The sequence below is a fragment of the Mus caroli genome, unplaced genomic scaffold, assembly GCF_978045245.1.
Source record: "Mus caroli unplaced genomic scaffold, Mus_caroli_1 scaffold_8, whole genome shotgun sequence".
NCBI lineage: Eukaryota > Metazoa > Chordata > Mammalia > Rodentia > Muridae > Mus > Mus caroli.
Window position 1 is genome coordinate 56306591 of NW_028227263.1, and position 16001 is coordinate 56322591.

General features: G+C 36.1%; 1 protein-coding gene across 14 annotated transcripts in view; it reads right to left on the reverse strand.

Annotated features, from left to right (window-relative positions):
* Positions 1-16001, reverse strand: part of Picalm (phosphatidylinositol binding clathrin assembly protein) — an 82358-nt gene that overhangs the window by 25259 nt on the left and 41098 nt on the right. For 6 of the 14 annotated variants that reach the window (XM_029479502.2, XM_029479505.2, XM_029479503.2 and 3 more), the window contains exons 8-13: positions 12597-12638; positions 11144-11229; positions 9253-9376; positions 8860-8996; positions 8056-8159; positions 1500-1649 (exon numbers count right to left, since the gene is read on the reverse strand). In XM_029479502.2, coding sequence (XP_029335362.1) covers positions 1500-1649; positions 8056-8159; positions 8860-8996; positions 9253-9376; positions 11144-11229; positions 12597-12638 — 643 coding nt within the window. The remainder of the gene's footprint in view (positions 1-1499; positions 1650-8055; positions 8160-8859; positions 8997-9252; positions 9377-11143; positions 11230-12596; positions 12639-16001) is intronic. The other 8 variants (XM_029479506.2, XM_021168242.3, XM_085841540.1 and 5 more) reach the window with 2 other exon arrangements.

The window sequence follows — 16001 nt, forward strand, 5'->3', positions numbered from 1 at the left end:
CCCAAGTTCCTAGGTTCAATCTTCAGTACCAGAGTAGGTCAGGGGACATGAAGTGGGGGAGGGGGGAGAGATAGGGGAGCAGGCCTATTTATTCTAAACAAGTTTATGAAAATTAAGCCAGCTGTGGAAGGATACATTTTTAAACCCAGTACTTAGGAGGTAGAGGCAGGCAGATCTCTATGAGTTCAAGAATAGCCTGGTCTACATACTGCGTTTTCCAAAACAGCCAGAGATACACAGTAAGACCTACATCATGGAGAAGGAAAGGAGGTTATGAAAACTTACTTTACAGGGAGAAAAACAGAAACTTCTCTTATGAATTAATCAACAAAGTTAAGTCAACAACAATAGAAGGCTCATGACATATAAGAGCACAAGGTCCCCCCAATGAAGGAGATGGAGAAAGTACCCAAGGAGCTGAAGGGGTCTGAAGCCCCATAGGAGGAACATCAATATGAACTAACCAGTACCCCCAGAGCTCCTTGGAACTAAACCACCAATCAAAGAAAACACATGGTGGGACATGTGGCTCTAGCTATACATGCAGATGAGGATGGCCTAGATGGTCATCAATGGGAGGAGAGGCCCTAGATCCTGTGAAGGTTCTATGCCCCAGTATAGGGGAATGCCAGGACTGGGAATGGGAGTGGGTGGGTTGGGGAGCAGGGGGAGGGAGGACAGGATAGAGGATTTTTGGAGGGGAAACTAGGAAAGGAGAAAAAAAGACACTATGTTTAAAAAAAAAAAAAGAGCAGTATTAGGGTAAGCTTGAGTACCTAGAAAATTCTGACAAGGCACATAAGGCAAGGGACACAAGATGAAAGAGAAAAGGAAGGACTGGGGATGGAGGAACCAAAAGGAATTAAAACAAGTCAGATAAAGCAGACCTTGACAAAAATTGTAACTTTTTTTTCCTTACTTTTAAAACTTACTACTTCCTATATAACTCAAGTAAATTTTGGCTTTTCATATACTACAACGATGGGTTAGTCCAACCATTTTTCTAATTTGTCACTTAAATGTAACTCATACTTTTTTTTTTCAGACAAGTAATGAAGAGATACCCTTACAGGGGGGACTAAGGATAGGTATCATTTAGGGCAATATGGAATTATGATTTGCAATAGTTTGAATAACTCCTCTCCTTCCAGTACACAGAAGTAAAAATACAAACACATATAAACATATAAATGTAGATGCTACTTTTTAAATTAATTCTGTGAACTAATTAACAGGATACTACACAAGATATTAAACTATAGTAGACAACAGAAAATACACTCAAATCTGTTTCCTAAAATCTACAGTAAATATAACCAGGAGTATTTAAAGAATCTTAGTATATGATCATTTCAGTTAATTTTAAAATTTGATGTTAAAATCCAAAGTAATCACTGCAGGACTTTAAATGTAACTAACACATAAAACAAACAAACAAACAAAACCCAAAACCTTAGGGTAGACTTTAATTGGGGAAAAAAGGTTAAATGGTACTTTACCAACAAACATCTCATGAGTAGGTGTCCTAGTAGTAAAAGTGGATACATCTGAAGAAATGGGAAGGTGAACATCACCACTACTTTTTGTGAGGAAAGGATTTAAGCTTGGAATGGCATCATCAACAGCATCTAGAGTAGCAGAGAAAGGATCTGTGCAGTCCCAGTGAATTACAGCAAAATGAAGAAAGGAAGTAATATATTAGTATTGTGATTAGTCAAAAGATGCAAAGTGAAAAGTAGTAGTTATATCATTATTAATTTTGCACACAAATATATATTCATCATCACTAAGATGAAAGAACTGTATTTAGCACATAGAAATCCTTAGGAAAGAATTGTCTCCATTAACAATCACAGCACAACATTACAGACTTCCTCTCCCACATGAGAAAGTCAATAGTCACATAGTTAAATAAGAGAACAACCACCAAAATATAAGGGCCACTCACTCAGCTCTAGCTGAGAACACTGGTTTTAATGGCTTAATCTGTTTACTCAAATCATTGAAATAAACATTGGTAAAGGTATAGTATGAGTAGATTTGCAGAAGAATAAAAAGTCACTTCAGATTAAGGTAAGAAACTGATTCTAACATTTGTAAAACTCCTGCTTAAGTTCAACAGTCAAGAAACTAAAATAAAATGAACAAAAGATTTAAGGAAAGGGAAAGGACCTACTTACAACTAAGAACAAAGATGACTATCCAGTCTGGGAACAACTTTGAATTTCCTACAGGATAACAGATGTTCCCATCATTTAACTAACAAGCTTTTCTCCTACAAACTTTCGATCTAAAGTTATTCTTGAATTAGATATTTCCTGTTCCTATGCCTCATTTAAGATAGCTGTTCTAGTGATGAAAGCCTTTTCTTAAGATTTAAACAGTTAACTAAAGGAAAAAAGAAAAAAAGAAGAATAGCAAATATTATATAGCATCATACTTTTCTTTGCAACAACTAAAATCAAGAAGATGGTTCTATCTATACCTTCAAAAAGCCACCTCTATAATCTATTGCTGCTTTAAGACTACAAAAATCAACAATAACCACACAAAGAACTAAGGGCCAGCTAGATACCACTATAACAGGTACACTTCAATCAAATCAAGAGTAAATCAAATCAAGGCAAGCATTCATTAACTCTAAATGTAACGACTTAAAAATCAGAAAACACACACACACACACAAGAAAATAACAGTTATGGGTTTAATTACAAAGCATCTTTAAATAACATTTTTAATTTTTTATCGTAAGTACTTGTCCAGGAAGTAAATATTCCTATAGATTATCAACTCACACTAAAAATCAGTTCAAAACCCAAAATATAGTAATTAACTACTCAAACTTAAATGATAGTTTAACATCCTTCTCATGCATGCAGCAGTGGGGGGGGGGGCAGGGAGTGGCAAAGTAACAAAAAAACAATTCAGAAATCAACAGCAGTAAACAGTCAGATAGATACATGAAGTTGACTTTGGTAGTAAAGCCAGAATGCAATGTGCAGACTCATGCAGATGGCCTGGACTAGCTGCCTTGAAAGGCAAGTGACATAGGTTTTTCAGGTTAAGAGTCCATGGCTCCTGTGGCTCTGTGTGATTTCAGTTCCTGAGAAAGCAAGGCACTCCTTTAGGCAGTGAAGCATTCAAACCACCTTTGATTCTGTGTCCCTTTGAAGTCAGGGAAGTATGTATCAGTTTGGCTGAACCATTAGTTTTATACGCTAGTCCTGCACACCCTGTCTAGATTGCAACCACCATTATATCATAGCAGCCACCATTACATTCTGTCTTCCTAAGTGTATAAAGGTCTGATTGCTTGGAATAAACCTGTCACAGCCTTAGTGTTGTTGCGAACCCTCCAGCCTGGCCTGGTTTTCATGTCCACTAACGGTGTCAGAGAGCCTGGTTTGGTAAGTAAGCACTGGTGCTTATATTAATGCTGGCTATCCATTGCATAATAAGGACATCTGGGTTTAGAGCTGACTAACAGAGTTGGAAGTATCCTTTGAAAATAGTTGATGATGTAGAGGTTTGTTGTTTTTTTGAGACAGGGTTTCTCTGTGTAGCCCTGGTCAATCAACCTAGAACTCACTCTGTAGACCAGGCAGGCCTCAAACTCACAGATCTGTGTGCTTCTGCCTTCCAAATGCTCGTATTAAAAGTATGCCTGATCATAGCCCAGCATGATGTATAGTTTTAAAGCGCATTTTACTTTGCTGAGCAAATAATAAGAGAATATGCAAAACTGTGCATATACACTCATGGTAGACCAATCAGACAATATCGAGCACTTGTTCTATTTGTCAAAACATTGCAATTAATCTAGGCAGTGCTAATTAGTAGACAAAATACTAAGTGCAAACTATTAAGTATGATGATGTTCTGGCTATCCTAACTTAAACCAGCTCCTAGACTGGCAAATCTCAAAACTGTTTTCACCTTTCTCTCGTGTGTATGAAGTGCACTTGTGAGTCCATATATTTTGCATCTGTGTGTTGGCATAGCAGACTGAAGCAGACACCTGTAGCTAGTTCCTTTGATCTCTAATCAAGCTTGGTTTGCTAGTCAATCTAGCAAGCTTACTCTTAAGATGGTGTTTCCAGTTAGCATCTAAACTCTGAAATGACCAGTAGGGCTCCATAACTACCTGACATTTACATGGGTTCCAAGGACCCAAATTTGCCACCTCTGGTTTTCTCAGCAGCAAGGACTTGAGTGATGTCCCTAGCACCCTTAGAACTTTGGAAAAATAATCTTGTCCATTATATTTACTTTTGTCTTAAATAAGGCCTCATGTTACCCAGGCAAGCTTCAAACTTCAACTCAGTGATAAAGCATTTGCCTATTATGCTTGGGGTCTGGGTTGCAGTCACATTATTGCCAAAAAAAAAAAAAAACCACAGAAAAAAAGTTTTGTTTTGTCTTTTTACTATTTATGCAATTTTCTTATATGTAAGTTTTTTTATTGTAAATTGGCCTCAATTAAAAAACAAAAACAAATCCTAACCTGAACATCAAGGATATGAACTCAACAATTTCCTGTACTGACTGAAGTCCTTTAAATACTTAAGCTACTTCATCATGCATAAACCAAAACACCAAAACTATTACCAATTCAGAAGTTAAATATTTTTATGAGAAGGTAGGGATTTAATTCTGTGTAAACTAAAGGAATCATAGTAAAGACTACATCCCTTTTCTTGCATGTAACTAAGGTTTTGGAAAAGAAACTGAGACTTTTATTCCTCCTCTTCAGAGTTAGTTCCATTTTGTTTGTTTTTGTAGACCAAGCTGGCCTCAATTTTACAAAGGATCTACCTGCTTCTGCCTCATTAGTGCTGGAATTAAAGGCATATGCCTTCAAGCCCAGCACTCCATTTGCATTTTTAAAGTCTTCCTTATTCGTGTGCAACAAGCTAAATACTAAAACATCAGGCAAATTATTAAGAGAAATAGCAAACAAAGCAAAATAATTTTTAAAAACTATATATACACATGGTAACATATAATTTTATTTATTTAAAATAAAGAAGTGCTGGTGAGATGGCTCAGCACATAAGGGCACTTGTCACCAAGCCTGACAACCTGAGTATGATCCTTGGGACCTATATGAGGGAAAAATGACTCCTAAAAGTTTTCATCTGGCCTCTACACTCACGCACACAATCAATTTCAATAAAGAAAATATAGTTTTAAAATAAAGTTAACAGAATAGAGACTATGTTTATTTGTTAGTTCTATGTGTAATGGAATGTTGTAGAAATGTCCTCCCCCTACAGCAACTGGCCTGTCCTCTCTTTCCCTTGGTCTTGACCACTCATGGAAGCAGGACTAATAAGGAACCATCAACTGTTTAAAATAAATAAATAAATGAATAAATAAATAAATAAGGGTAATTATCAAAAAACTAAAAATAAAGAAAAAACTTAAAACTACTTAATGGTCTTGCTAATAATGCTAACATTTGAAAGATTGTTTTCTTTTATGTGCATATAAGTGTTCTGACTCCATGTAAATATGTATGTGCATGCCTGGTGCCTATAAAAGACTAGAAAAAGACATTAGACTTCCTGAACTGGAGTTACAGACATTTGTGAGATAGCATATATGCAGTGGGAACTGAATCTAAATAAACAACAAGTGTTCCTAACTACTGACCCATCTGTCCAGCTCACACTCCAATATTTTAAAAAAGCAAATATGAGCTGGGCATGGTGGTATATGCCTTTAATACCAGCAAAGGATTAGAGAGAGGCAGAGAGATATGAGGATCTCTGGAGTTTGAGGCTAGCCTACTCTACATAGCAAGTTCCAGGATAGCCAGGACAAAATAATGAGGTCTTCCTCCAACCCCCATCCCTTAAAAAATGTAAAATTGAGATTAAGTAGAAAATAAGAATAAAAATGTATCAAATTCAAAATTTAGTACCAGGATCTGTTAGGACATTTAAAAAATCATTCTACTGGGTACTGGTAGTATATACCTTTAATCCCAGCACTCAGGATGTAGACGTTGGTAGATCTCTGAGTTTGAGGCTAGCCTGGTCTACAAAGCAAGTTCCAGGACAATCAGGGATATAGAGTAACCCTGTCTCAGGAAGAAAGGAAGGAAGGAAGGAAGGAAGGAAGGAAGGAAGGAAGGAAGGAAGGAAGACAGGAAGACCTTTCTATTCTTTTTTTATTTTTATATTTAAGTCTTTAATCTGTTTGTGTCTGTGATTCTGTATGTGAATGTAAGTGTGTAAGGAGGCTGGAGGCATCAGATTTATACAGATAGTTGTGATCTGCCCAACATGGCTGCTAGGAATTCACCTAGGTCCTTTTTTTTTTTTTGAGACAGGGTTTCTCTGTGTAGCCCTGGCTGTCCTGGAATTCACTCTGTAGACCAGGCTAGCCTTGAACTCAGAAATCCGCCTGCCTCAGAGCAGTACACACTCTTACCACTGAGCCATCTCTCCAGCACCAAGAAACTTCTTTCTTAGCCTTTAATTCACTGCCTATAGTTAAATTTTAAAACAATTCTAAAATATTTATTAAACTACTTTTAGAAATTACTCTCAAATTTCAAGATTTTGTTAAACAAACCTTAATGCTTACACAAAACTAGTTTAAAAATCAAGTGCCCATAATTTTTAATTTTCTACTCCCTTGGAAATAGATAATTTGTCCTGAAGAGAAACTATCCACTTATTCCATGAAGTACTTATTAATTTATTTATAGCTACATATAACAAGAAGTACTCTAGGGCTGGGTGTGATGGTTCCAACCCTACTATCCTAACACTTAGAGGCTGAGGCAGAAGGACTGCCACGAGCTTGAGACCAGCTTGGGCTACAGTGTGAGAAAACAACAGGGCTCAGAGTAGAGACCCGAGATAGATTCTTAGAACCTTCATAAGGTCGATGGGAATAAATGATACCACAAAGTTGTTCTCTGACCTCCACATGTGCATCTTGACATACAAGTAAGCCCCACAACAACCACCACAAAATGTTCTCTATGATAGATAACCCTTGCCTTCACAGAGCTTAGATTCTAGTATACAAAACAGCATCTTTGGGCTGGTGATGCAGCTCAATGGCAGAGCATTTGCCTCGTGTGTGCAATGCCCTGGATTCAATACTCACAAAAATACCACACCAAAAAAAAGAAAAACACAAAGGAGCCTTGGAGAGGATGGTAAGGGAGAGGGAGATAAGGAAAAAGGAAAGAAGCATCAAGACTATATTTTTAATTCAAATGATTAAAGATGAAAATCTATTTCATGTCTGTAAAAATTTAATAATTCAAATGTTATATGAAAGCAAATACCAATTTCAACATATTTTATAGTTTTCTTCTTGGTATCATTTTTCTGATAATCTCTTTCCAGCAATTTTTGGTGACTACTTATATAATACACATATATACATACATACATATATATGTATAGAAATACATACACAACAAAACCATGCAAAGGTGATGATGTTAAATCAACTAAAACTGTATAATAGACATACATTATCAATCTGCTTTAGAAGTGTTAAACCATGATCATCTTAGAACTAAAAACCTACTGAAGGACATTCCTGTTACAAGTCTAACCAACATTTAACATCAAATAAGTTAACTATATAAATAAATAAAAGTAAAATACAATTTAAAAAAATACAAGAATTACCATGTGATATCTGGTCACAATATTCTTCACCGGTTGATAACACAATCTGTGTTTTACTAGAACCTTATCATATTACCCACTATGAAAATTTTTTCTACAGCAAACACAGAAATTACTATACATTTGAAATTCGCATTAAAGGCGTGATCTCATACTTAAGAAAGTGGTTATTACTCTTATATTTAATTTCAGCTTCATTAAACCTTATTCCATAATTAACTATGAATTTAGTATTTCACTTATAAATTTTCATCAGGAGATAAAAATCAGTTTACTGTCATTTTATTATTTCTCAAGTTCCCATGCATCACCAAAACCTCTACAAGAAAGACAGAAAGCTGCTTAATGCAAGGGAAGCAGCCCGCACAATATCTAGAAGACAGTGACACTCACCTCCCCATGTACTTGCTCCCTGAGGAGCAGCCGACATAGCATGGACAGATGGGTGAAAGGTTGGCTGCTGCAAGTCAAGCAGGTCATTTGGCAGCTTAGATGTGCTAGGATAAAGATTTTGAAAAACAGTTTTATTTCTAGATGAAGTTTGCTATATCAGTTTGTCTCCTGCCCCACTCCACCTCAAAAAATAAGATAAAATAAAATAAAAAATTTAAAAGTTTATTATGAATAAAATAAACTTAGGCCAAGTTAACTAGTTTACTTGTAATCAATTTGCTATTATGTGCATGATATGAATAACAAACCATGATCTCATGTGTATAGTCTATACATAAGTAATAAAAGGGCAAATTAAAAAATAGGTTTTTTTGAAAGTGAAAAGCGTCACTATAAACCTAAAAAGAACAATTCTAGCCAGCTAACAGTGGCATGTTCCTCATTTAACCTAATTCTAAAGAGGCCCAGAAAAATATTTGAGCATCACGTCTTAAGTTTCTATTGAATTTGAGTCAACTTTTCTGGAAAGACTTAATAAGTACCCCTCAATAAAAAAATCCATTTCCTTATATTATATTCTAATTAATAATTAGTAATTAAGCCATATTCCAATTCCCAAGCATACAAAATATAACCCTAACCTTATTCATTTATATTTAGATAGTATACCAATTGTGTTATTTTATATCTTTAGTATTAATTTGTGAATACAAAATCATAAATCAAACTCACAGAATCTATAAAACATATAATTTGAAGACTATCTTACACTAAATACTCAGACATCCTTATTGCCTGTTGTACCTGTTAGAAGAACTAGGGGTAGAAAATATGTCGATGGCTGGTGCAGTCATTATTCCCCCTGCTGAGGTGGACACAGGAGAGGCTGCAGTTGTTAAAGAGGTATGCGGTTTCTTTGCAAGTTCTTTTAGACGCTGTTCCTGTCGAAAAAGGAACTAAGCATAAGGAATCTAAAACCAGATCTGTTTTGGTTCAGACTCTGAAAATGGACATCTTCTAAGTCTGCTTTAATAGCTGAAGGGTACTCCCTGACTTTTCACCAAGCATTCCACGTAAGTATGAAAAATAAACTGAGTTTCAGCCTGTAGGACTGCTAACACATTTAAAACCTAAGAGGTTCATTTATATAATGATCCCCTACTTGTTCTTCCAAAGAAAATGCCCTTACTTACTTACCTTTAGTGCTTTTAAACGAGCCTGTTCTTCCTCTAATGCTGCCTGCTTTTCCCTTTCATCCACTTTGGTCAGAGATAGGCCAGTGCTTGCCAAAGAAGAGACTGCATTGGAAAGTGTTGTAGCCCTAGGATAAGGGGATAAAAGTAATTTGGCTTCATGCTAAGCACTTCATATCTAGAACATAAAATGAAGTGACCCTACTTTTGACAAACTAAAACAAGTATATAGACTTAAAATTAGTACTTCAGATAGACCCTTCTACTCAATGACCTAGAACAGTCAACAATTTTAACAATGTGAACTAAAATGCAAATGTGTGGCTTTCAGAGTTACATATCAGACTCTAGTGAAAGTGTACAGCACTGGAACACATAGCCTCTCCCAAGACAAAGAGGCAGTAGGAAAGAGACTTCACATTCCTAGAAGAGTCCTAATAGAAAAACAACAACAAAACTGATTTAGTTTCTCAGAGTCAGCTCCTATGCCAATTAACACCCTGGCTCTTGACAGGTCTACCACACGAGCAAGCCTAGAAGAGGACGACTTACTACTGGTGCTCAAGTTTTGGTGTGTTCTTGTGGTAGACCTGTCAAGAGCCAGGGTGTTAATTAGCATAGGAGCTGTCTACAATACTCACAAAACCTATTCCCCAATGGATGCCAGGTTCCTTGAAAAGGAATACTGACTTCCATTCAGTCATCAGTCTGTGTGGCACCCTCTTTCTATGTACTTGCTGATATTGTGACAAGCCAGCATCCTCTTTTCAAACCTATTACACACGCCCAATTGATTACATCTCACATTCCCACTTTGTAAACAGTCATCCATACTAAGCCATGAACCAACATTAAATTCTAGGGGAAATAACTACACCTTGACTCAATGGAAGCCATGTAATTATGACAGAAATAAAGATGCTAATCACATCAAGATAAGTCCTAAGGCATGTGTTTAGATTTTTTTCATGACTGTCCTATAATGAACTAGTCAAACATTTGGTGACTATACTACTTCTAAGAACGTACTATAAAATAAAAATCTTGCACAAAGTATTATTTAAAAACTCATTAGTGGACTTTCCCCCTTGGAATTGGGGGAAGGGAAATGGAGGGCAGACCGGCCTTAGCTTACTATATACAGCCCAAGCTAAACACAAAATTATTTGACTTCCTCCTAACTCAACTTTCCACATTCTGGGATTATAGAGAAGAGTCACTGTACCTGACATTGCTTAAAATTTATTACTAAAAAGGGGAGAAATCAACACAGTATGAATTAAAAATAAAAATGAACCAAAGGAAGCCTTACTGTCTATTTCATATATTATTTTATTTTAAATAAAGAAGAAAAATCTTCATAAAAGGGTAATTATTCAATTACTACACCCAACCAAAAAATTTTATTAAAGGATCAAGAGATAATTTCTATTATTGCTAATTTGATAGATAAACTGGGGAATTAGCCCAAATTTTGAACTGATTAAAATAGAACATGACAACAATCAATCCCATCAAAAGGCCCAAAAATTGAAATATGATACCAGGCATTCAATGCTTGAATCCTGGTATTACTAGTGCATCTACCACAAAGATATTATAAAAGTTGAGCAAATTAATACAAAATTATCTTTCATATCATCTTAAAATGTCAATACTTACTGATATCAAGAACTAAACCAAGAACTAAAATTAACCCCATGGAATCCTGTTACTAATTCTAATGTTACTAACTACTAGTGACAGTGACACTCATATTATTTAAACCTATCTAACAGATAACCAAGTCAAGATAGAGAAACTACAGTTTGAACTTCAGCTGGTTTTATCTACTCCTTCTGAAAAAATAACTCCCATCTTCAACTGTCAAAAAATACAAATATATAAATATATACCTGCTTGCAGCTGTGGAATCTTTGATTTTCTTTCCTTCCAAGGAAGCTAAATGTTGTTCTAAAGCATCAAGAAGACTGCTGGGGGCCTGAAATAACACAAATATTAAGAATTTCATAACTATTACACTACTTGACAAGATAAATCAAATGTCATCTCACATAAGAGCATCAGAAATACATACTCCTCATGTACTAATTACTGGTGGGCATTTTTTAGCTACCAAAATTATAATCTTTTACTATTATATTACAACTACTATTACTGGAACACAAAGTAGTTGAAGTTACTAATAAGCATCACCAAAAATGTTAAGAACTAAAGATAACCATAAAGCCTAAGAAACTTATAAGAAGCTAAAGTTTCTAAATATTTAATACATATAAAATTTTAGTAAAAACATATTATTGACAATATAGCACATACTTATTTTAATTTACATATTAGATAATGGATTTCAGGGCTTGAAAACTAGTCCTTCAGGGGGTACTGTCACTTGCAGTAAGAATAGAGAACTGAAAGTAGTCCTCTGACTTGCAGAAATGTGTTGTGGTATATGTTTGCCTGCAGTCACAAATGCTGCCCACATAACTCCAGGGGACTCAACACCCTTTTCTGGCTTCCCTGCACACACAGGATATATATTCACATAACACATATAAATAAAACAAAATATTTTATAATGATAAAACTACCAAATGACCCACCTATGATACTAAACATACCAGAGAGACTTGCTCAGCCATGCTTAGTTCTAACTACTAACAATTACTATAATTTCTAGATCTCCATCAGTATGTGAATGGATAAAGAAACAAATGGTATACATACATAGTGAAATTTTACTGAAATTGTAGTAAAAAGAAATACTACCAGTAGAATAGATGTAAGTAGAAACGATCAAGCTAAAACATGCAAGACTCAAATACCATATTATCTGCCATATGTGGAATATAGATTTAAATATGTATTTGTGTGTTTAGGAGTACCTTTAGGAGTGCATGAGTATCTTCAAAACTAAATAATTCCCTCCTGAAGGGAGAAGGAAAACGTGCAAGACTCATAAATATTGGAGGGTTCTTAAGGCCCATCCTTAGGGCTATATAACTACTGAGAATCTATTAGGAAAGGTGAGACTCTAAGTGAGACTGCCTGAAAGCTGGATAGAAAATTTCAGAGATACAATTTTCATGGGTCATTTATTACACATGCTGGGGTGAGCTTTTCCATGGTGCAACTGGATAGCACTTGGAAAGACCCACCAGAGTAAGAGATCAATTGACCATTCATCCATTGTGTCACAATGAAAGAACAACCAACCCTCTTCAACAATGTACTGCAATGTTAAATACAGAAGGAAAAGCACACTACTCCTAAAAGGTGTTGCTATAGCACTGGTCATCTTAGCACTGCAGCACACATGACAGTGACTTCATGCTTTAACAATCTACTCACCTGTGAAAGATCTGGAATATCTCCTCTGTCAATTCCAACTTGCTGCAAAAAAGAAATGCTATATTTAACACATGAAATTATAATAATATGAATGTTACCTCTTCTATGTACCTACCATATAGTAACACTGGGAGAAATGAGACCACCTCGTAGGAGTAGTGTGCTTTTCCTTCTGTATTTAACATTGCACACAACGGATGAGTTGTTTTTCTGACCTCAACACAGATGCCATGGCATTCAAGTGCCCCCATATACACAAATAAAATACATTATTTTCTGGAGGTCTGTTTATTATGGTAATCAAAATCTTCACAAATTTGAAGTGATATTGAACCAGGACAGAACTACCTCCACCAAACCTCAAAACACTTTTCATGGTGTTGAGGCACTAGAGAACTCTCAAAACAACTTTTGTATGTAATTAAGGATCCAAATTAGAATCAGGTATTTCTCCCTTTACTAAGTTTTATTTTCTAATTATCCTCCTCTTCTTTTCAATTTTTAAGAGTCTTAGAATGAAGTCAGTTAAAATTTAATTCATTTATATTTAGGTAATAGTAACTCATCACTCACACTGAGACAACTGTTCCCCTGGAACATACTCCAAGAGATTACTGTTGCCTTTAAGACTTGAAGTCCATGACTTCTAATCTACTCTGTTTTACCTGGGGCGCGAACTCTGCATCAAGTCCCACTGCCCCCAGAGGAGGCTCCACTCCCAGGTGCACTACCTTGCCCAGAATCTTAGGATCAGGGGTGAGTAGAACACAACATGTGTTCCAACACCACCTGGAGTTAACTGAGACCAGCAGAATCCAGGGACGCAGGAACCCCGCCCGACCAGTGGCTCAGGTCCCTTCCAGACCTCGACACACCCAGAATCTCAGGATCACAGGATCCCGGAATCACAGACACAGCTGGACTCTAAGAAGTTCTGACTCAACCAGGATTACAGGAAGGACAGGCTCCAGTCAGATACAGCAAGGGCAAGGAGCACTAGAGATAATCAGATGGCAAGAGGCAACTGTAAGAACATAAGCAACAGAAACCAAGGTCACTTGGCATCATCAGAACCCAATTCTCCCACCATAGCAAGTCCTGGATACACCATCACACCAGAAAAGCAAGACTCAGATCAAAAGTCACTTCTCATGACCATGACAGAGGGCTTTAAGGACGTAAATAACTCCCTTAAAGAAATACAGGAGAACACAGGTAAACAGCTAGAAGTCCTTAAAGAGAAAACACAAAAATACCTTAAAGAATTACAGGAAAACAATCAAACAGGTGAAGGAAATAAACAAAACCATCCAAGATCTAAAAATGGAAATAGAAATAATAAAGAAATCACAAAGGGAGACAACCTAGGAGATAGAAAACCAAGGAAAGAGATCAGGAGTCATAGATGCAATTATCACCAACAGAATACAAGAGATAGAATCTCATGTGCAGAAGATACCATAGAAAACATTAGCACAACAGTCTAAGAAAATGCAAAAATGCAAAAAACCTTCTACCCTAAAATAAAATGTCCAGGAAAATCCAGGACACAATGAGAAGACCAAACCTAAGGTTAATAGGTATAGAACAAAGCGAAGATTCCCAACATGAAGGGCTAGTAAATATCTTCAACAAAATTATAGGAAAAAACTTCCCTAACCTAAAGAAACAGATGCCCACAAACATACAAGAAGCCTACAGAACTCCAAATAGTTTGAACCAGAAAAGAAATTTCTCCCATCACATAATAATCAAAACACCAAATGCATTAAATAAATAAAGAATAATAAAATCAATAAAGGAAAAAGGTCAAGTAACATATAAAGGCAGACAGATCAGAATTACAGACTTCTCACCAGAGACTATGAAAGCTAGAAGATCCTGGGCAGATCTCATACAGACCCTGACAGAAAATAAATGCCAGCCCAGACTACTATACCCAGCTAAACTCTCAATTACCATAGACAGAGAAAACAAAATATTCTACAACAAAACCAAATTTACTCAATATCTTTCCACAAATCCAGCCCTACAAAAGATAATAAATGGAAAACATCAACACAAGGAGGGAAACTACACCCTAGAAAAAGCAAGAAATCTTTCAACAAACCCAAAAGAAGAAAACCACACAAACATAATTCCACCTCTAACAACAAAAGTAACAGGAAGCAACAATCACTTTTCCTTAATATCTCTTAACATCAGTGGATTCAATTCCCCAGTAAAAAGACACAGACTAACTGACTAGATATGGAAACAGGACCCAGCATTTTGCTGCATACAGGAAATGTACCTCAGTGACAAAGACAGACACTACCTCAGAGTAAAAGGTTGGAATACAATTTTCCAAGCAAATGGTCCCAAAAAACAAGCTGGAGTAGCCATTCTAATACCAAATAAAATCAACTTTCAACCTAAAGTTATCAAAAGGGATAAGGAAGGATACTTCATACTCATCAAAGGAAAAATCTACCAAGATGAACTCTCAACTCTGAACATCTACGATCCAAATGCAAGGGCACCTACATTCATAAAAGAAACTTTACTAAAGCTCAAAGCACACATCGCACCCCACACAATAATAGTGGGAGATTTCAACACCCCACTCTCAGCAATGGACAGATCATGGAAAGAGAAACTAAACAGAGACACAGTGACAACAACTAACAGAAGGTATGAAATGGATCTAACAGATTTTTTTATAAAACATTTCATCGGAAAGCAAAATATACCACCTTCTCAGCACCTTCTTCAAAATTGACCATATAATTGGTCACAAAACAGGCCTCAACAGATACAAGAAGACTGAAATAATCCTATGCACCCTATCAGATCACCACAGGATAATGCTGGTCTTAAATACCAACAAAAACAACGGAAAGCACGCATACACATGGAAGCTGAGCAACGCTCTACTCAGTGATAACTTGGTTAAGGAAGAAATAAAGAAAGAAATTAAATGCCTTTTAGAATTTAATGAAAATGAAACCACAACATATCCAAACTTATGGGACACAATGAAAGCAGTGCTAAGAGAGGAAAACTCAACTCTGAGTGCCTCCAAAAAGAGACTGGAGAGAGCTTACACTAGCAATTTGACAGCACACCTGAAAGCTCTAGAATAAAAAGAAGCAAATACATCCTAGAGGAGCAGATAGCAGGAAATGAACTCAGGCCTGAAATCAACCAAATAGAAACAAACAGAACTATACAAAGAATCAACAAAACCAGGAGCTGGTTCTTTGAGAAAATCAACAAGATAGATAAACCCTTAGTCAGACTAACCAGAGGGCACAGAGACAGTATGCAAATTAATAAAATCAGAGTTGAAAAGGGAGACATAACAATGAAATATATCTTAAAATAATTATTCTGTCTGTTGAATATTAACAGTTGAAAATAATG